Genomic DNA, 23,495 nt, shown 5'->3' with positions numbered 1-23,495 from the left:
CCTTTGATGTAAAGCTGAATTTTCAGCATCATTGCTCCAGTCTTCAGTCACATGATCCTTCAGAAATCATTCTAATGCTGATTTGCTGCTCAAGAAACATTTCTTATTATTATCAATGTTAAAACCATTTGTGTTGCATAATATTTTTGTGAAAACCTTAATTTTTTCAGGATTCTAGAATAGAAAGTTCAAAAGAACAGCATTTATTTGAAATATAGATATTCTGTACCATGTCTTTACTGTCACTTTTAAAAAATCATTTTAATGCAAGCTGAATAAAAGGATACATTTCTCAAAATAATTCATTACAGTTATCAGGCTGTCAACTATTGTTAACTGCCCAGACCTAATTTTCTCTCTCTCTCTCTCTCTCTCTCTCTCTCTCTCTCTCTCTCTCTCTCTCTCTCTCTCTCTCTCTCTCTCTCTCAAGCATTTGCCAGTTTGCCAGGTCTGATGGAGCATTTGGCGGAGAACTACAAATACTGGAAGAACTTGGATGAGATGAAATGTAAAAGCCTGCGGCCTCCACCTCCTCCGTGAACCCTCATGACTCCCCTTACCCTCGAGGTCAAAGGTCAGAGGTTGAATGTAGCATCTCTGCCGGGCCTCAAAGATTCCATCCACTGAAACAGCCCTGTTTTCCCTACGACGCTCCACCCCTAGCGACAATCGCCCGGTAACAAGGGTAAAACACAAACAAACGACAAAATGAATGCACTTTATCAGCATACAGTCCTCTTCCAGCATCTTTTTACTTTCTTCACTTCTCTTTTTTTTATCCTCTGTGTTCTTTCAGCTATTTTTAATGATATTTTTTAATGTCTGACGCTAGAAGATAAAGACTGATCTTAGTCCAGCGGAGGACTGTATATACTATATGCGCTAAACTATGGGATGTACACTGGGACTGAAACGTGTATGCTCAGAGAGGTCTGTAACTATACACATGCACATATAATATTTACGGATATGTGGGGTCATAGATCCAAATGCCAAAAGGGCTTTATTTGGACTCTGAAGCAGTTATAAGGAGGAAAACTGTGTCAGTAGGACTAAACTACTTTGGAAACCACAAAGGACCCAGTAGAGAGCCATGGGGCACTCCCTTCAGTCCTACTACATGTTCCCCCTTATTAATTTGATCAAATTCAATGCAGATGGAATATTTTGACTGAATATTGTCAAGAGAAGCAAATGTCAAGTTGCCAAACCGGAAGAACTGAAGACTTGCTTGTATTCGGACGATGAATTTGGTATTGATCAGCACTGAACACGATTCAGTGTGTGAGAATGTAAAAACTGCAACGGATCAGCCTGCTGCGGGCTATCATTATTCCAGCATTTTCTGTATCAGAACGACTCAAGCCTTTCTCAGACTCCAAGGACTGGTGTGTAATAATCAATAATTTTGATATAAATAGCCAATAATAACAAAGAATATATTTCTCAGAAACACTGTATATCCAGACACATACTGTAATAACGTGAAGCTTGATGATGCGTGTGTGTGTGTGTGTGAGCGAGAGAACGAGTGTGTGTGTTATGATGTGCTTAGTGATAAATATGAAGCATATGAGAACATTTTACATTTTACACATGGCAGTCAACATTCCTACTTCACGCAATGGTCCGTACGGACGCAACATTCCCTAATCTGTGTGTAAACCTAAACTCCAGCACAGCCTCATAACGAGACCACTGACACATTTGCTCATGCTGACTGGAGAACTCGCACGTATTATTAGTGTTACACCATTTTTAAGTATTATTTATTTACAAAATGAGCTCAGCTGTATATCGCGTTCGTAATCTCGGTTCTGCTTTTACCATAGACACACATCGCCGACAAGCTTCAAACGTTCACCTTTTGTAGGCCAAAAAGCATCCAGTGCCAAAGTACGTTTATAATCAAACACGATGATGAGTTTTAAACAGATGTTTGGCTGAAGCCGTTGCGACTGAAACTAATTTAGATTTCTTGAAATGTGTCACACTGACCGATTGGTGAGAAGTTTTTAAGAAATCGTTTTTTTAAAGTGTAACTGTTAGTGTCATTTGTTATTTGGGCACTTTCCGGATTACAGTTGGACGCGTATCTGAATTGCGTTGGCTCGCAGACAGGCTTAGTAAGAAGTTGTGAAATGTTTATAACTCGGTTGACGTTCAGCCTTTTACTCTTAATACATTGTGTAGACGCAATTGGAAAGGAGCTTTGTCTTTACGATGACTTCACAGCGACCGTTCTAGAACTCACCAGCACCACCGCGAGTGCGATGACATCATAATGACATAAACGGGTCTGGGTCTGCAATGCCCTTGTAAGATGGCAGCAGCTGTTTTTGTTGTTCTTCGGTTGGCAGTGCATCTCAGTGACTGTGTTTTTAAGCATTGTGCAGTTTAAGGCATGTGGTGCACATTCAGCAGCTCGCAGGGTTTTGATTTTCCTCTTTCCTGTTCTCTCATCCTTCCTGATTCTATCTGTTTCCCTCCCTTTTTTCTTGTTGCTTTAATGTGGTCATAAGGGTAGAACAGTGGTTTTGGTAGCACTTTTGAAGCCTCTATATGTAATGTATTATATAAAGTATTATATAAAGTATAATTCTTAATGCATGCTATATCAGTGGGTTTTGGCCAATATTAACATTTTTAAATCATTACTTTTGATTCAGACAATATTTTTTACCAGATGATGTCAGGGATTATTTTTTTCCAATAAAAAAAAAAAAGTGCATGTGTAAAGTGTTTCAGTGTAACCACTGGTATACACAATGATTTAACACATGAAATTTGATAATGATTTATGAATTTTAAATGCGTTGTGTTTTTTAAAGCTACAACTGTGGTCACAATTTTGTACAAGAACTGATTTATTATATAAATGCATTAAGAATTATGTTATAATATACTATATATGCATGCCATTTTTTTATTTTATTTTTTTAGCTCTACAGATACAAATGCTGCAGTACAAATTATGGCGGATGCTCTTGTCACCATCTAGTGGTAAATCTAAAGAACTATATGCATTATATAAAGGGATAGTTCACCACCAAAAAACCTCAAGCTGTTCCAAACCTGTATAAATTCCCTTCTTCTGCTGAACAACAAAATATATTTAGAAAAATGTGTGTAACCAGAACAGTTGATGGACCCCATTGACTTCCATAGTATATATTTCCATTCTATGGAAGTCAATGGGGACTATCAACTGTTCGTTACACACATTCTTCAAAATATATTTTGTGTTCAGCAGAAGAAAGAAATTCAAATAGGGAACAACTTGGACTATAATTTTAACTCTATTGATAGTGTTACGTAGTTGCATTTCACATAACTATGAATTAACAAGTATCAATGAGCTTGTGTTTGTTTATTTCTTAGGAAAAACATTTTTTTTATAGCTGTTTAATCATGTTACCTAAAGTCCTTATGATCAGTAATCAAGGAAAGTACAACAAACAAATTTTCTCATGACACTACCAGTTGGACACACTTGAAAAACATTCTTTTAAATTGTAAAAATTAAGAATTTTGACTGGTAGAGTACACAAATGTGCCCAATTTACGGACAGGACATGCTCTCATTTATTGTGTAATGGTAAATTTGATCCGTTTTGACATCCTGTGGTGCGAAATCAAATGACATGGTTAAAATGAAATTTGCACGATGAACAAATTCCAGTGGAGATTCTCAGACGAGTCTCGATCTGGTCTGATTCTGGGTCTGGAGCCGACAGAGATAAGCCATAGAGCACACTAGAACTAATAGTGGAAGTGTAGGTCAGAAGATGATGTGTCTATTCCCTCTTTTCCTGTCCTCCACCCCGCTCATCCTCTCTCTTCCTGTCTTCTGTAGACCTGCATTATCCTGCTCAGTAACAAAACATTTCATTGCATTGTCACACTCAGGCTTTATAGGTAATTTGAAGTACACAACGTAACCAGGGAAAGTCAGATGTTTTGACTACGAATTTATATGGACTCTTTTAAAGATATTAATATGAATATGTAGAGTGTAGAGAGCAAACTGAAGCTGATGCCTTAATCTCCGTTATAGACACGTGGTGGGTTAAACCGGTCCTCATTCACGCAACACTGATGATGAGATTCTACAGCAGATTTAAAATATGACGTGACCATGTGATTGTTTCTTTTCAGAAGTCCATTGTGATATAAACGTGAGGATTATTAGTTGTTCCGGAGGTTGTTGGATCATTTAGTTACTGGTGGCTTTGTTGTTGAATGTTTAGTGATGATGTGCGTAAAGAAACAGTCTGGATTCAGTACAGAATTTCCTGTAATTTCCTGCATAATTTCGAACACAATAGAAAATCATCTTGACTCATCCCTCTGTACATTTTTTTTATCTTCTTTTATTTTAAAAAAGCAAAGCAAATATCGCAGTTACAGTAGTGTACTTAAAAGTTCCAGAGGGTTTAAAATCAGAAACATTAAAGCTCATATTTATGAAAAAATACATTTATTATAAGTTATAATATTATTGTTGTAATATTAAAGTCATGATTTTATAGCTGGAACTCATTTCTAAGGTGGATGAACTTCTATTTAAGCATTACTGATGTAATTTTTGCAGTCACAATTATTTTAGCTTTGAGGTCAATATTATGACATCAATGTTGTTGAGAACTTGAGCCTAAATATTTCTTTAATTAGAGATGGTTACTGTTATGTTATAGGTTCACTTTTAATTTTAGCTGCGTCTTCAGATTCAGAGAATCTCAACGCTCAGGCTCATGGGAAGCGCTCATGCTCCGTCCATTATCACTAACTAGCTGTGTTTCCATCCATTTATTTTTATGCATAAAAATTCTTCAAATGTGCATAAAATACACAATTGAGGTGGGTACATTTGTATCTAATAAGAAGACGTGTGCATAAACTATGATGGAAACAGATTTACCAAATAAATCCTTCGATGTGCAACAACAAACTCACGTGACTTTGCTTCAACAGATGATGTGATTGGATAACTGAAATAACCAGTGGACCAATTGCATCGCGCAGCAGCTCAAAAGTTGGTTTGGTCGTTCTGAAACGGCATCTGTCATCTGAATGATTTGGTTTAATTTTCACATGATTGCGTTCCCAAAAACCAGCAAATGAACGAAAGATATCATGACAGCTTTGATTGCGATGTGTGCACACTCTGAGACACGTCATTTATGCCCCAGTGGCTTCCCTGACTGTAACACCTTACATTTTTATTACTACCGTTTGTTTGCGCCAATTTTGTTCTCTTGAACACATGGGATGGAAATGGTGCTTTAATACTTTATTCCAGTTTTGTGCATGTTAAATTTACAACTGGATGGAAACATAGCTACTGTCAGTACAGCATACTTTACTACCTTACTAACTTTACCTAACTACCTAAAGTATTAAAAAAAAGGTGAATAAATTCATGACGGATTAGTCCACGGTCATATATTGAACGTTGTTGTGAATCTTTCCAAAGTCTCACCCTTCACACTTCACCCTCACAATCAAAGGGCTCTCTTATTGGCACACCATTATGACCTCACAGTGACATCATAGCCAGGGGCGGGTCTTGCTCTGAGAACCGGATGAGACGCAGCCTTGTCGATTAGCGAGCGTGAACTGTATCGATGAGTGCAGATTCTGTGCCAATTACTGTATTTTTGAAGTACTGGGAATGCACACTAGCATTTTTCTTGCGCAAATGTATATTAACTATTTTTTATTGAACAAATCGATCACTAAAAGGTAAAAGTGGTCACATGTCATTCAACAGGTTGCTTTGTCGAAGGAATTTTTTTTTTTTTTTTGTATTGTCAGTTGTACAAAAGAAATGCATAAAACTTCTGTTTGCTTTGTTTCTGTTTGATTCTGTCTCTACATCTGCTGTCGTTTCGAGATTTCACTCCAACTCTGAAACCATTGTGTTTGTGACACACACACAAAAATAAAAATTTGCAATAACGTGTTTGTGATCTGATTTTACATGGACACACCAAGCTTTAATCAACTGCACTTTTGTCAGAAATACAGAAACATACATTCAAGAGGTATTCAGAATCACTATTTTGGTTTCATTTAACCAGATTAGTTAACATCAGCCAAAAATGAGCAATATCTACATATATTAGTCATTTCAACATATACTAATACATTCAAATCAAAAGTTGTATGCATCACTGTGAACTAACATGAACAACTGTATAACAACAAAGGTTAATACATGTTGTAACAAAATGATCATTGTTAGTTCATATTAGCTAATGCATTAACTAATGTTAACAAATAAGACTATTGTAAAGTGGTACCATTGCACTTTTAAAAAAAATCAGTTTTAAAATTACACTCGCATCAATCACACAATATATACAAATCAACAGAAGTTTACTATAAGACACTTATAAAACCAACAAATTAAAATCACAACATTGTAAGCACTGTATCATACTGAAACAATCTGAAGTTAAAACACTGATGTGATGCAGATGTTAGTAAGGCAAAGAAAGGTGTTCATATTTAAAACACGACCTGAAGATGATGGGGGAAATGTCTGCAGGTTAGGTTTCACAGTTCCTGGTTTTCCTCCAGTTTCTGGAAGACGGCGAGGCTGCGGAGTTGAGACTGCATCTCTCCATCCTTCCACACGATGAGCAGGTGATCCGTGGAGCAGGTGACCAGACCCTTCTCCTTAAAACTCAGGAACATCTGGAACACAAGCCACATTAAATGAGTCCTTTAGTTACATAACGTATCCACGTCACTTTTGCAACTTGAATGTTTCTGGCTTCGGTGAACGTGATTCACCAAGTGCAACGTGTTCCTGGATCAACATTCCAATCAACCAATCAGATTTGAGGGACAAGTTTACAGTTTTGTCAAGTTTAGGCTTGAAAGCAGGGTTAGGTGCTTCTACATCAGTGTTAGGGATGACTTATATGGGTAGGGATAGGGTTAGGACAGGAAAGTTTTTCCAGCTCAACAAAATATGTTGATCCAGGAACATGTCTTGGCAAAATCACAGTGACCGCCTGGCTTCCGCTTTCAGTTATTTTTAGCAATAGCCTACAAAACAGCTTGTGTTATGCTGCTTGATATTGCAAACTGGTATTTCTCACCATATTATCTGAACGTATTGTCATAGTTATAAACACTGGCTTGCACACATTCACAGATAGCTTCCGCGTTGGAAAAAAAGTAGGTGGATAAATACATTTTTGTTATTCTTAAGTTAAATGCCATTAAGATAAGCCATAAACTGAGTGGCATATTTTGGGCTAAAGCTACGAAAATTCGTCAGGTTGTATAAGTTCTGTCCAACACACTATTTTATGTTTTAGTGGCTAATTGGTGAATTCAATATGATTTGAATATTCCCACTGATGGTTAAGTTTAAGGCTGGACCTTCATGCTTACGTGCTTTCTAAAAATCGTAAGTTTCCACACGAATCACGTCGTGATTCATACAAATCGTCACTTAAAAACTTAAGACACTTAAGTAACTTACAGAGAGTATAACTAAAGCAGAAAGCATTGGCACGTTTGAATATTTGGTTTGACATTTCACGACAACTAAAATGTTTTTGTTGATAAATTCAAATCTTAGTATTTTTAGTACAAATATCTAAAAATTCGAAATGAAGAAATTCACTTAGGAAGCAAAACGACTATCAAATTGATTAAAATGAAGTGAGTTAATGATTAAACAAGAACAAATATCTACAACCAAAGGGGTCAGAAAAAAAAAAGTACTTTGAAGGAAAAACAAGATTATTTTTCCAACTCTATTGGCAGATATTTGTTCTTGTTTTAAGTATAAACTCACTTCATCTTGATCCATTTTTCAGTCATTTTGCTTTTCAAGTAGGCTAAATTTAAGAAAGTTTATTTGTACTGGAAAGCAAGACAAAATACTGAGTAAGAAATCCTTGACCTGAACTAAAACAAATGACAATAAAATAAAGGATATTTTAATCTAAAGAAAAAAAAAACGACAAAAAATTACCCAACGCGCATGAAATCCAGCTTACGTAACTAAAAGTGTCAGCATTCATATGATGCCGTAGTAGATTCAAGGCAAACATTTTATCGGTTTTTAACATTTTATGCGAGTTCCCTGGGAGTTGAACCCGTGACCTTGGCATTGCTGGAGCCAAATCTCTAGCAGCTACAGGAACTAGAACATTCTTAAACTTTATACACAGAACTAATAATAGAAGTGTAGGTCATTAGATGAAGTCTCAATTCGCCTCTTTTCCTGTCCTCCACCCCTCTCATCCTCTTCTGACGCTTCTGTTTCAGGGTTAAAAATGCTACTGTAAGTCAAATCTGCTCCTGTTAGCCTCAAAACTAACATTTTCATAGTCAGATAAGGGGTTTATAGGTAAAATATATATATATGTATATTTAAAGTAAAAAAAAAAAAAATCCTGCCAAGCTCAGATTTGAATGTGTAATAAGATGTCATCAATTACTCATCCCTCTTGTTTTATATGCATGCCTAAATCACTTTAAGATAAGCAAATAATAAAACTTGCTGAAGTTTATTGAAACATGCAATATGACTTGATAACATAATGCTAATGTGATGGGTGTGCTGGTGAAACAGACTACATGTCAGGTGATCAATGCGAAAGCTGACTTGTATGTAGATCGCATCCTTCACTCTGTCAGAAAGTTTAATTAAACTGCAGGTCAAAACGATTCTCTGCTCCATCCAGGATCAATGACTCCTAATAAGACACTGTTTCTACATTCATAATCAAAAGCTTTCGTCTAAAACTAGATCGTGAAGCTAGGTCGATCCCAGTAGTCAAAGAAAAATCACCCGTGCCACATTACCCACATGTGTACTGTACCTGCACAGCTCCAGAGTGACCAATCAGATCACCGTTCAGTTCTAGCGAGCGCAGACCAGGGACTTCTGGGAGTTTCGTGACAGGAGGGCATGACTGCTTACTGGACCGGCCAAAAGTGCCAAACATGCCAAAAAACCCTGAAAGAGAGAGCAAACATCTCAACTGGCCGAACCACTCGAAAAATACACTGAACTCATGATCATGTAAAATCATTATGATTCATTTAGACTTCAAAAGAAACCTACAAGCTTCTGTTTTCAGTCATATTTGTTAGAAAAAAAATTACAAAATTTATTAAACTTGGTTCAAGTTAGTTAATAAATACATTCATGTTTATGTTAGTTCACAGCTTCACAACTTTTGATTAAAAAAATATATTAGTAAATGTTGAAATTAACATTAACTAAACTTAATAAATGCTATTGTTCATTGTTAGTTTATGTTAACTAATCTTATTGTGAAGTGTTACCATTATAACTAAATAATTAGGATATTAAAGATATATTTAAGTTATATAAGCGAGGGATATAGTCATCTAGACATTATCCCAAAATTACAATTGCTGCAATAGGCCAATCAGAATCAAGTATCCCTGAGTAATAATTAGAAATAGTATAACATTATATACTATCATCTCTTATGTTATTATAATAACATTTATTATCATAGTTTATTATTAATAGACACTGGATTATGGGCAAATGAAGAACATCAAAGCTGTTCGATTTAAATATTGGTGGTCGTTCAGGACGTCTCTCGGTTTATAGTTTTACAGCAGCTGGACTGAACATGAATCACTCTGCACAGGATGGCCAGATGAATGATGACATGAGAACATCTGGATCAGTTTCAGAAAGAGGGAAGGAAGGATGTGGGTTGTGATGGAAAGAGGAAAGGGGTGAGAGGGCATTTAAAAGATCAAACGCATGGATGCTTGAGCTGTGAGAGGGGGCGTGTCCTGCTCACCTGAGGAGGCGGGCTCAGCGGGAAGGGGGAGGTCCTGTAACTCCCACATCCTCACACTGCCGTCCTCAGAGCACGACATCAACTGCCTAAAAACACACTTTGCTTTAGTCAAATGCTTCACAAAAGATGTTTTGGAGAACGTATCGGACGCCTTTCATACCCGTCCTTCTGCAGCATGGTGTGCAAGACATTGGAGTCATGGGCGATCTTCCTGTACGCCACCACGCTCTTCATCGGCACATTATAAACATACAGACCACTGCCTACAGCTGCCACTATAAACTGAGGCAACATTTACATGAGACAATCATCATTCATAAATGCATTTTCTCGATTTATAATGGAAAGCCAGTTTCTAAACACTCCTTTACCTCTCCGTCTGAGCTCATGTGTCGAATGGACTTCTCAATCGGTTTCTGTTGAGTCAGCCTGACCTCTGATTGGCTGTCTACTGCTGGCTCCTCCCACACAATGTGCTCATAAGCCTGGATCGTCCAATCCACTGAATCCCAGATGATGAGCTCACCGATATGAGAGCCACTCGCAAACAAGCCGTCTGAGATGAACAATAGCATCACTAAACGCAACAATACTCAACACAAGCTGGTAGTAGATACAATCTTAATGTGTGTATGGGGAATGAATATAGGATCAAACGTCTCACCGTTGATGTTGATGAGAGAATGGATGGTGTCCCGATGGTCAGATAGATGACGCATGGCCACGACCACAATGTCTGAGCCAGACAGGTTCAACTTAAAAATCACTGAAACATCACAAATCACTTCAAATCATTCAAGCAAACTAACAAGCAAACTTAACGATAAAAATAGCTGCAACATTTAAGTTTTTACTACTCATTTTTAAACTGAACTAAATTTTAAAACTGTAAAATACAAGTACCATAAAAAAAAATTAGGTATTCAAAAATTACCAATCTCTTTATCCATGGCAGCTGCAATGAAGTTCTTCGCTAGCTCCAGCATAGCTGAGATTCCTTCAGAATGAAGCAGAAAATGTATTAAAATAATTTTATTTAAATACACTGTACATGTACGGTTCAAAAGTTTGGGGCCAGTAAGATTTTTATTTTAAAGAAATTATTACTTTTATTCAGCAAGGATGCATTAAATTCATAAAAATTGACAGTAAAGACATTTATAGTGCTACAAAAGAATTATATTCTATTTCTATTCATATTTCTATTCAAAAGATTTTTCTATTCATCAAAGAATCCTGAAAATCGATATTATTATTATTAAAAAATATTATTATTTAAAAAATATTAATAAAAATATTAAGCAGCACAGCTCTTTTCAACAATCAGAAATGTTTCGCGAGCAGCAAATCATCATATTAGAATGATTTCTGAAGGATCATGTGACTGAAGACTGGAGGAATGATGCTGAAAATTCAGCTTTGATCACTGGAATAAATTATATTTTAAAATCTAATAAATTAGAAAACAGTTATTTTAAACAGTAATAATATTTAACAATATTAGTGTTTTTACTGTATTTTAGATTTTAAAAATGCAGCCTTGGTGAGCATAAGAGACATTTGAAAGTAGTGGGAAAACAATTATTTTGGCAATTCTATTGTGTTTTACAGACAGTTTCTGATCTTTGGCAGAAGTTCCTGTGTTGAATTTGCTCTACGGGAACTTTATTCATATTTACATTATTAATGTGTGTGTGTGTGTGTGTGTGTGTACCTTCATCACTGTGATGAACTGTTTTACACTGCAGCTCAAAGTCTCTGTTCCAAACACACAGTTCATTTCCACCCGAGAGCCAGACGTCCAAGCGATCCAACACCAGTAAACACTGAAAAACACACACATCAATCAGTGTGCAAACACACAGAATCCACCTACACACACTGAAAGAGGAACAGAACTGTTTACACACACAATCCAAACCATCTGCACACAGAAACAGGAAGCTGGCCACACACACGGTTCACGTACTGTACCTTCACAGAGGACTGGAGATCAGATATATTCTGCACTCGGTTTCCTGAATCTGGATCCCATAACTGCTGTAGAATTAAGGACAACCATCAACACACACACACACACTCACTTCAGCAGCACGCGTGTGTGTAAAAGGATACACTGAGTGTTCGGTCTGATGATGCTGTAATGAGCGCTGTGTGTGTGTTTCCGCCTCTGATGATGGTGTATGATGTCATCGCAGTGATCTGCTGCGTATGGCCGCGCAACTCCAACAAACAATCACCAGTCTGAACACACACACACACACACACACAAACAAATTGTGCTGGTTTTTCACTTATTTTGAGCTTGAGGTCAGAGAGTTTATGTAATATACAGTAGTAATATGACAATGGACAAATTAAAACTTACATTTTTATTTATTTTATTAAAGTGTGAACAAAGAAAAACACCCTCCCAAAAACTGTTGCAAAATATGAATACATCAAGCTCAATATTGTGAAAAGATTTTATATATATATACACATATATATATATATATATACATACACATATATATATATATACATACATACATATATATATATAAATGAGTGCTGTCAAATCGATTAATTGCGATTAATAGCATCTAACATACATATACATGTATATATTTCTAGAGAGAGAGAGAGAGAGAAATTAAATAAAATAATATATATTATATATATTTAATACAGAAGGCTTTTTAGAACTGTGGTGTCACAATGCAAAGGTCTTAAAATTAGTTTTTTTTAATAACAATAAATTATTATTAGTGCTGTCAAATCGATTAATCGTGATTAATCGCATCTAACGTAAAAGTTTTTTGTGTACATCATATGCGTGTATAATAAATATTATAATATATGTATAATATATATTATTATTGTATATATATATTTTTTTTTTATTATATATATATATATATATATATGCACACACAACTTTTAAATTAGATGTGATTAATCGCAATTAATCAATTTGACAGCACTAATTATTATTAGTACCAATATTAAAGTGTTTTATTATTGCTAGTATTATTATTAATATTATTTTTATGCTATTTATGCCAAAAGACAATCAACCAGCACCAGGCTGACTTCTAACCTATTTCATGTATTTACCATATCATTAACATATCATTTACATACGATTAGCATATTCCAGATGTTCAGTTCTGCTCACCTCAACATTCCAGATCAGCACCAGACCATCGTCTCCGGCAGAGGCAAACCTGACGACCACAACACACACAGAGGGCATGTACTTAATCTGCATTAACTAGTGGAGTGGTTAAATACAGCAAACCACAAACTATATTAAACATCATGTAATTTAAGGTAACGAACTACACGTGTTAAGTTTAGGGTCAGGGTCAGGGTCAGTCCCTAGTTATTACTCAGTGTCACTACTATAATAAGTACATGTGAAACAGCACTGTAAAATAAAGCGCAACCAACATCGTCTGCTTGAAATAAAAAGCATGCACTAGGAGGACAGTTCTTCTCTTCTGATTGGATCTTAACAAAGGCTGTGGTCACCTTTGACCTCTCGAGCTCAGAAACGAATTGTCTTCAGGAAGAACAGGAGAATGAAACTATGATAAAGGGATGAGACGGAGGAAGTATGAAAGGCTTTGGAGAAGAGAAACAGGACTCGGGACTCTAAAAGCAATCAGTGTGTTCTGCACACTGCCCTCACCTGAAACACTCCTACTGAACCCAGATCACCAGGAGCAGCCAGCCGTAACACACACACTCTCTTCAAGGAAAATAACCCCTGCCCTGCGCTGTGTGTTTGTATATACATGAGCTTTTTAAAAGCGGTTAATGCGGACGGGCCCGGAGCCGACGGACACCATCAAGTGTGTGTTGAAGTGCACACACACCAAACTCCCTGAAGCTGTGATGATTAAGCTCTTGTCACGCTCTGTAAGTTTGCTTTTGGAGATTATCTGACTCGGTCTTAGCTGTCAATCACTGGTCAGGGGCAGAAGAAGAGGATTGCTCACCTTAAGTCATCAATCTGCACCAGAAATCGAACAATGTCAAAGTGTCCTTTCAGCACCTGCATCTCCGTGAAACAGTTTTTGGGCTGTTCCTCCCCAATGAACAGCGCCGCGCTCTTCTGCCCACGGAGAGAATATAATAGACAAACGAATCATTGCTTCAATCTAGCACAGAATGTGCTGAAATGACTGCTGTTTGCTGGACTGCGTCGGCCTGTCTTTAAGAGAACTGGACACTCAAACTCGCTTCTTATCTTCCGCTTATTGGTAAATAATGACAACAAAATGGGCATGAGTTATGCTACAAAACTGCAGTTTTTGTGACTTTTATAACAGCTTTTTCTTTTCTTTTTTACCTTTACTCTTTTTTTTCTGTGCTGTCTTATTAAATAAAACACATTTTGGTCAAAAGTTTGGAAACATTAAGGTTTTTTTTAATGTTTTTGAAAGTAGTCTCACCAAGGTTGCATTTATTTGATCAAAAATACAGTAAAAGCAATATGATTGTGAAATATTATTACAATTTTAATTAACTGGTTTCTTTTGAAATATATATATTTGTATATATTATATACAAAAGCCATTATTTTAGTCTTCAGTGTCACATGATCCGTCAGAATTCATTCTAAGAGCATTTCTTATTATTATCAATGTTGAAAACAGTTTTAGCTGCTTTTTTAAAAAATCATGGTACACTGCCATAAAAAAGTTTGAGCTAAGATATATATATATATATATATATAATATATTTATACTTTTATTGAGCAAAGGCATGTTAAATTGATTTAAAAAGACAGTAAAGAAATTTATGAAATCAATAAAATATTTTAAAAAGTTATATTTATAATAAATGCTGTTCTTTTGAACCCTCTATTCATTAAAGAGCAAGAGGCAGAAAAAAAATCACAGTTTCCACCAAAATATTAAGCAGCAAAACTGTTTTCAACATTGATAATAATAATAAATGTTTCTTAAGCAGCAAATCCTCATATTAGAATGATTTCTGAAGGATCATGTGACTCTGAAGACTGGAGTAATGATGCTGAACATTCAGCTTTGATCACTGGAGTAAATTTTTAAAATATATTACAACAGGAACCAGTTAATTTAAATTTAAATAATATTTCACAGTATTACTGTTTTTACTGTATTTTTGATCAAATAAATTGGGGAGGTTAAGAGACTTCTTTCAAAAACATTAAAAAACCTTAATGTTTCCAAACTTTTGACCGGTACTGTGTATTCTTCTCTCTCTCTCTCTCTCTCTCTCTCTCTCTCTCTCTCTCTCTCTCTCTCTCTCTCTCTCTCTCTATATATATATATATATATATATATATATATATATATATATATATATATATATAACTTGTAATCTGCATCACATTGTTGTTGTTTTTTAATAAACATCTTGCATGACTTTATGGACTAGTGCAACTAGCAAGTCTGAACTGTCAATCCTGGCATAGTTGTATCTCTACATATATTGATAGATGGTACAATGCACTTTATAAACACTTAATGGCATTATGTAATATAATCTTAAAGAGAAATGAAACAGACAGCAGTTTCACAGAATGACCCATGTCCACTGTATCTCTGGTTTATAGTGTGTTCTTGTACTCACCTCCACTGTCCCCTGCGCCTCTCGGCCCCCCAGAATCCATCGCAACATGCTGGGCTTTTAAAAAGCCAGCTGATTATACATGCAAACGGACAGATTTTTAATGCAAATGAATAATAAGACAAATCAGTGTCTGTGCATGTTGCGAAACCGCCCGGCGGAGACGCGCGCTGCGTTCTGCTGATACTCTTTATTAAAACATAAAATCAGTCGCGTTAACTGAATCTCTATTGGATTGTATTTACAACTGTGACACATCGAAACACTGTAGCGATTTCTGATTGACAGGACACGTCTGATACAGTGTGTCAGTTCTGCTCCGGTTCTGCTTTCAATCCAAAAAAACACTTCAGTTACACCGGATAAAGGAGTCAAATCACTGTCGATGTTCGGAAACGTTCATATAAAATCATCTTTTATCACTCAGTGCATTTCTGACCAGATTTGTCCCTGATCTATGACAGCGACATACCAGCTGCTGACTGACTATAAACAATCTGCGAACTCATGTGACTAACTACGGAAGCTTCAAGGGGACACACGTGACCCACGGTGTTTTCGAAGTGAAAAACGCCAAAGGTCTACATTTGATCATTCGCTGCAAGTTGGTTTCTAGATGAAACAGTCTCAATTTAATACAAATTAAGCAGCAATCTGTGATATTGTGTTTATGTATTTTTTTCCTGCAAGCTAAACTCTTGTAGATCATTTATTATGCTTTAAATTATTATTTGTTGTATTTTTATCATCATAATTATCATCATCATTATTTTGAATTGTATTCCTGGTATTATGGTTTATTACAAACACAAAACATTTTATGTAAACAATATTATTATTCATAGTAGTAGTAGTAGCCTAGTAGTATTTTAAAATGTATTGCTAGTTTATATATACAAAGCAAAACATTATCTGCAATATTATGTGTATGTTTTCCTGTAAGATTGTTGCAGGTAACTGAACCTAAATATGTTTTAGCCCTGTATTATTATTATTATTATTATTATTATTATTATTTTAAATATAGCTGTTCTTGTGGTTCATCACGGAACCGCTAGATGGCAGTATGAACCAACCAACTCGAAACCCCTGTTGTTGAGGCCGTACACGCCTGTGAACTGAGAATCTAACGAGGTTATCCACAGCTTCAGGGATTAAATTCAGTATATTCGAGCAGAAACGTCTATGATCTCTTCCCAAATGTATTATTCACACGCATAAAGGCAACAGTATGGCATTTGGCTACAGTATCGCACCTACTGAATGATCAAGTAAATTGATTAAAGTAGGCCTAAGCCTTTCTCTCTGGCGACATTCTGCCTCAGGTCTTCAAAAGAGTGAGAGTGATGGACTCTGTGTGTATGCTGAGTAATTATTTGAGGATTACCATCACCCCACCTTACAGAGATGTGGCCCCTCTCAAAATCCCACAGGGCCCGTGTGACCCTTCGAGAGAGAGAGAGAGAGAGAGAGAGAGAGAGAGAGAGAGAGAGAGAGAGAGAGAGAGAGAGAGAGAGAGAATACAGGCCCACACACTCACAGATGAGCGAATCGCATGTGTTCTCAGATAGAGACGAGTGTGTGAGCGAGTGTGACCTTCATGCTGAGCTCTAGCGTTGATTTCTGATTTAGTGTCAATCCGCTGCGCTTGTCATGCCAGGCGAGGTGCTTTCCACAAGGTAATAGAAAAACTCAAGGGCAGAGAGGGAGCTAGGGGAGGGGAGGAGATGGAGGGAGATGTAACTGTGTTGGTTATCTGAACAAGGGCCACGAAAATACAGGAATGTCAAAATGCACAAGAAATTAAAGTAGGGATGGAAAGAAATGTTGGCAATTAAAAGTTCATTTACATTTCCTGAAAAAGAAATGCAATAAAAATGCATGGCCTATGCGCAAATATATAGAATCCATACAATGTAAAGAGAGGTCAACTGTAGCTGGTTACAACAAGGACCCTTTGTTCTAAATATTGGAAAATATTTGCATGGTTCCCCCCACTTGCCCAATTGCCAATGGTTAATCTGCCTATGCCAAGGACCATAACTATAACTTTGAGGTTTAATAATTGTTCTAATTCTGTGCTAACAGGGAAGTCCAAACAACTGTTATAACGATAACGACACGGGAAGGACATCGTTGGAAACTTGGAATCACTTTCTGTCGATTTTTTTCTATGAACCATAAAACACTGACAGCCGTGGACCCTAATATAGTTATCTTTATAGTTATCGCTCTTGAGGCCCATCCACACCAAGCAGTTCTTGTCCTAATAAACTATATTAGTAATAAACTATATTAGTGTCCATAACAAGGCAAGATGACATTGTTTGCGGCCACTTTAAATGCTCTGGGGTGCGTTTCCCGAAAGCATCGTTGGCCAACTATGGTCGCAAGTTCCGTCGTTACCAATAGAGTTCAATGGACATTGCGATGAACTTGCGACCATAGTTGGCCAACGATGCTTTCGGGAAACGCACCCCTGGAAAGTAAAGTCTGGTGGATTCTGGTTGGCTGTCAATGTTTTTATAGTTCATCAGCTGAAAAAAAAAAATCATACAAAAAGTGATTTCAAGGATTGTCGTTCCTCTGTACGTGCCATTATCAGTTGTGGTGTGGACTCTGCTACGATTTTAAAAACTTACTAGCCTATAGTTATCGTCATTGAACGGGCCTTTAAGGTCTACGCCAAAGTTACAACGTTGGAATCACTTTCAGGGGTGCGTTTCCCGTACAATATAGCTCGCTGCTTTACCATAGTACGATGCATCGTTGGAGAAATCAACTAGCTAGTCACGACTGTTTCCCGAAACCGTGTGTCGCAAAGTATCGTTCAACCACGTTGGTTTATGACGTCTCGCACGTGGTGGACTAATAACTTATTTGAATTAATCTGTTTGAGATCGAATTAACGCTAGATTTTGTCATATAAGTTACAGACATGGCATCTGAAGACCATTTCTAATTTTTCTCAGTTATTTTGCTTTATTACCAGACTCAATATTTGGCTCGTTCTTACATAGGCTAGTAGAGCACGTTCACATGCATGCGCAGTCTTTAAAAACGTTGCTTTACATCTCTTGACAAACTAAAAGACGTAAATTACATTTGTATGTATTCTAAATAAATAATAAGGGTTGTACTGAATGTCAGCTTGCTTATTTTGCTAAAGATAAGGATTTATTCAGTCTACATCTCATGTAAACTAGAAACTATGCTTCTAACCAGGGGTGCGTTTCCCGAAAGCATCGTTGGCCAACTATGGTCGCAAGTTCATCGCAATGTCCATTGAACTCTATTGGTAACGACGGAACTTGCGACCATAGTTGGCCAACGATGCTTTCGGGAAACGCACCCCAGGGCCAACTATGGTCGCAAGTTCATCGCAATGTCAATTGAACTCTATTGGTAACGACGGAACTTGCGACCATAGTTGGCCAAAGATGCTTTCGGGAAACGCACCCCAGAGCTCGAGAGCTGTCGTTCCAACCACACAAGTTTGCGATGCTGTTTGCGAATGTTCGTTGGAACGATGGTTTCGGGAAACACCAAATCGTTCAACTATGCTGATAACGACGGAACTTGCGACCATAGTTGGCTAACGATGCTTTCGAATGGTTTTTAGTACATTTATCGTTATCTTTTTAGTTATCGACCTGGGGTGCGTTTCCCGAAAGCATCGTTGGCCAACTATGGTCGCAAGTTCATCGCAATGTCCATTGAACTCTATTGGTAACGACGGAACTTGCGACCATAGTTGGCCAACGATGCTTTCGGGAAACGCACCCCAGGTCGATAACTAAAAAGATAACGATAAATGTACTAAAAACCATTCTCAATATTAAAGAATAGCAGAGTTCACATCACAGCTATAACGATAACGGCACAGAGAGATGGGTTAGAATCACTTTCAGAATGATGTTATCCAGCTGATACTGGCCAGATAAAAACGTTAACAGCCAATCAGAATTCATCCTGCTGTAACGAGCACGAGCATTTAAAGCAACAGACAAGAACGCGCTTAGAATAAACATGAACAATATTGTCCACTGGTGTGGACACTATAGTTAGCGTTATAGTTTTCGTTATTGGTGTGTGAGCCTTAATTAAATATGCAAATATGACAATGGCATCGCACTGTATGTCAGATTTAAAAATAGAAATAAAAAAAAAGTTTTAAAATGTTCTAATTTTAATCTCAAAAAATGTGTTTTCATCTACAAAACATGCATTTGGATCGGCAGAATAAATTGCAGAAAATTTTAGGGGGGGAATAATAATTTTAAAATGCTATTTCAATAGAGTGCTTTGAAAATTAATTTTGTGCTCAAAATAGGCCTATATTAACACCTGGTCAAAGCAGTAGCAGTATCATGTCAGACTCAATCAATTTACTGTTCTCAGTTCAGATAGATAACAGAAAATAAGGAAGATCCTACTCTCTCTCTCTCTCTCTCTCTCTCTCACACTCTCATTCCTTCTCCTCTCCTCTCTCTGGGTCTGTCCATCCAGCGAGAGCAGAATAGATGGATATTCTAAAAGGTGCTGATTTCAGCTATAAACTGTAGGGGGAATGCGTGTGATGTTCAATAAGGCTTTCCCATACAGAGACGGAGTAGAGAAGACGAACTCGTTTATGAGCAACACACAACCCTGTCCTCCTGTATTACCCACACACTAAATTCTGCTTTACACACACACATACAAACAACAGCAACACTTTGGGGGATTCGTGTGTAGTGTGTATGTTTTTCACCTACCAAGCAAACACAGGTGGAAATATAGCCAGTAAATCACTATTGCATATGCATTTTTGAACAGAATCGGAATCAGTTTAACTTCCTGAAAACACCAAGCAATCCCCTAGCAACCATGAACAAAATAGCAAACACATAGCAACGCCTGGGCAACCACCCACAACATTCTAACATCATGGTAATGACAAATCTTCAGAAAAGGTAAAAATCAGGGTTGTACAATTTAGTTATTATGCCTTCTGATACATCAAAGTGATTTTTTTGTGCTGTCAAATCAGTTAATTAGTTATGCAATAACATAAAAGTTTTTTAAATATATAAGGTGTGTGTGTGTATATATGTAAACTTTTATGTTAGCTGTGCGATAAATCGCAATTAATTGATTTGACAGCACTAATAATTGTTTTAGATACTAAATCAAACATGCCGCCTGCAATTAAACATGTCAGGAAGATTCCTTTTATGACTCTGTGGTTGTAAAATAACTGTATTTTTGTTGCTTCTCATCATGGCAGCAATCAATTAGGCTGTATTACATCAGATTAATTCATCCTGGAAAAAGGTCATTTGGTTGCATCAAAATCACATACTTCCCTATAGGCAAAAACAGTATGTGACAAAAGAAGTATGTCTGAATTCACAGTAAGGGGTGGTTGATTATGATTTCACTTTTCTAACTTTAGTTAGTGTGTAATGTTGCTGTTTGAGCATAAACAACATCTGCAAAGTTACAATGCTCAAAGTTCAAAGAAAAGGGAGATATTTTCTTTTAAAGAAATCACTTTTTAAGGACTACAACAAACGGCTGGTATAGGGACTACTACACCACGAACCCTAACATTTACATAAATCCCGCCCCCGGGGAACGCGATTTATAGATTATCATGACAGAATATGCCAATCAATGACTAGAAGATAACTACACATAAGCCACATAAATTCATCAACTAACCATTCAGAAATGTCCTGTTGCATTCTACATGCTGTCACTTCTGACTCCGGTTTGAACATAAAAGGCTAAACGTTTTTGAATGTGAGTGCTCTTGAAGCTCCGCCCCCTGTGCTGGAAGCAGCAGCGCATTTGCATTTAAAGGAACAGACACAAAACCGTGCGTTTTTGCTCACCCTCAAAAAGTGACAATTTTAACATGCTATATAAAAATATCTGGGGTATTTTGAGCTGAAACTTCACATACACACTTCTGGGGACATCAGAGAATTATTTTACATCTTGTGAAAAGGGCATTATACCACCCCTTTAAAGAGTAGGCAAAAAGTACCCGGTTGACCTACTATACTTCCGATAAGATTCTGAAGTATGCATACGACGGACACTATATCCCATGAGGCCACGGGAGATGATTTATGAATGGTAGTGAAGCAACATAACTGATGTTGGTAGGTCACATGATAATGACAACATGGCGAATCTAGTACATCCAGGTTACATTCATCCTACACACACTCTTAGAACATACTTTTTTAGTGGTCGTGAAGTAGGCCTGATTACTACCTACTCAAGTTAGTATGCAATTTCAGACGCAGCCTAAATCAAGTTGACTGCATTGCATCAAAAATATTATATGATCAATAAGTATGACAACATATTTACATTGCTTTAACTTTATCATGATTAAAATATCCAAGTTGACTGTACTTAATAATTTAAGGCAGCAACTATTTAGTGTATTTCATATAGCTTACTGTATACAAGTATATGTAGTATAATCCTGTTTTACCGAATGTTTGCTGACTTAATAGGTCTACGTGTACACCTGCATTCCCCAAGTTATGTATAATTGTGCTGAAAAAAACTGTATGATTTTTTTAATTATGCCTTAAAGTAATTTTACAGCATGTAACCTTGTAACCTCAGCTTTATCTCCTCTCTCTCTCTCTCTCTCTCTCTCTCTCTCTCTCTCTCTCTCTTTATTGCATGCCTGTAGTCTCTCACATACGTCCACATGCGCGCGCGCAGACACTGACACACACACACTCTTTAGGCCTGGAAAATTAATGAGTTCTCATTCATAACCCAGACAGAGAAAGCTATATTCACCCTCCGATGCTTTATTGACTGATTTCATTTATTTACCAGAGATGGATTGGAGGTAAGCAGGCCACATTCTCCGCTCGGCTCTCTCGCGCAATGCATTGTGGCGGGTCAGTGTTCGCCTCTCTCGTCAGCGTGTGACAAATTAGCTAACGAGGAACGGCCTTCGCATTTCCACAAACTAATTAACCCGGCGGGTACTGAAACAAATTATAATATTTATGTAATATCATCTCGCATCTGTTTGCAAGGAGCACATCCGTATCACCTGATCTCTCTTTTAGACGCATTGCACGCGGTCACAAATACACTCACTATAACGCGTTCAAACATGCAGGAGAACCTCTTATATTTTATCAACATGATTCCTGATTTTCAAACACTAACATGCCCAGTTCCACTGCAGGTTGGTTGATTTCGAAGCTCTTGATTGATAACAATCTATAATTTGCAATGCCGCATCACAAAGGCTAACCTCACGTGGGCCACAATGTAGCTATAACTGAAGATTTGACAATTTTGTCATAGCTATAAATGTATGCAACAACGTTCTAACATTATGATTTAATTAGCAAATTTAATTAATTTCAGCATCAGCCTAAATATGTCTTTGGAAATTGGATCAATTATTTCTATAAATAAATCAAAGTTAATCTTACCGGTCCATTTGTGTAGGCAATATGAGCTCAAATATATTCACGTGAGAATATAGGCCTATGCGTAGGCTAAAATGTCTTATTTTGGCGTTCTGGTCTGGATGTATGAATTATTTCAGGAGCTCTCGTACAGTAGTCATTTTGCGCCACATGCATGACTGTAGCCTATTATTATCGCATTGCTCTGTTAGACAGACAGTGATGGCGCGCTCTTGATTTTGTATTTGGCTGAGTCCTGATTTCTCATCTATGAGGTCATAATGCCAAGAGCCCAACAGCCAATCAGAGGACGAGTTAATGTCAACCCCTGCAACGTCGCCAAATAGAGGAAAATGTAGTGTTGGGATAGATAATTACTCGATTTGAAACTTTCAATAATAAGCCATTAGCTGACATTATATAATGCAGATCAATAGTTCATCTACATTCAAATATGATTGTAAATATTAAAATAAAGGTTTGCGACATTTCTAACTAATTTGAACGTGCATTCGGCATAGGTCGGGTAAGCAGCTAATACAATACATTAAAGGTGTATGAAGTTTTACCCAATCCAAACAAGATCTGTTTTTCCCCACAGTGTCCCCAAGAACAACAGAAGATGCGAGCT

At 36.9% G+C, this 23,495-nt stretch overlaps 2 protein-coding genes across 2 annotated transcripts in view; one reads left to right on the top strand and one right to left on the bottom strand.

The window, feature by feature from the left end:
- The window catches only part of pde8b (phosphodiesterase 8B), a 56,668-nt gene extending 54,187 nt beyond the window's left edge, over positions 1-2,481 (top strand). Inside the window, exon 22 of the mRNA XM_081390062.1 lies at positions 431-2,481. Within this exon, the coding sequence (XP_081246188.1) occupies positions 431-540 (110 nt within the window). The 3' untranslated portion in view covers positions 541-2,481. The remainder of the gene's footprint in view (positions 1-430) is intronic.
- A 3,229-nt stretch (positions 2,482-5,710) lies between these two features.
- Positions 5,711-15,952, bottom strand: wdr41 (WD repeat domain 41). Its single transcript, XM_081391279.1, has 13 exons — positions 15,426-15,952; positions 13,805-13,920; positions 12,979-13,027; positions 11,934-12,062; positions 11,793-11,855; positions 11,533-11,644; positions 10,753-10,815; positions 10,483-10,584; positions 10,190-10,374; positions 9,979-10,100; positions 9,819-9,904; positions 8,853-8,989; positions 5,711-6,702 (listed from the first exon to the last, which is right to left on the bottom strand). The coding sequence occupies exons 1-13, from the start codon at positions 15,471-15,473 to the stop codon at positions 6,562-6,564; spliced, it is 1,353 nt and encodes a 450-aa protein (XP_081247405.1). The 5' UTR covers positions 15,474-15,952; the 3' UTR covers positions 5,711-6,561.
- Positions 15,953-23,495: the final 7,543 nt, after the last annotated feature.

This window comes from Scardinius erythrophthalmus, assembly GCF_964197995.2.
Source record: "Scardinius erythrophthalmus genome assembly, chromosome: 17".
Classification (NCBI taxonomy): Eukaryota; Metazoa; Chordata; class Actinopteri; order Cypriniformes; family Leuciscidae; genus Scardinius; species Scardinius erythrophthalmus.
This window is presented reverse-complemented; position numbering and strand designations above follow the sequence as displayed.

Bases quoted from the DNA above. Each gene is read 5' to 3' on its own strand.
- wdr41 (XM_081391279.1), bottom strand. From the start codon at position 15,473: ATGTTGCGATGGATTCTGGGGGGCCGAGAGGCGCAGGGGACAGTGGAG. The intron at 13,028-13,804 runs GTGAGCAATCCT...TGTGGTCGTCAG, and splicing joins GTGCAGATTGATGACTTAAG to GTTTGCCTCTGCCGGAGACG. The intron at 11,645-11,792 runs GTACAGTACGTG...TGTGTTTTTCAG, and splicing joins ATCTCCAGTCCTCTGTGAAG to TGTTTACTGGTGTTGGATCG.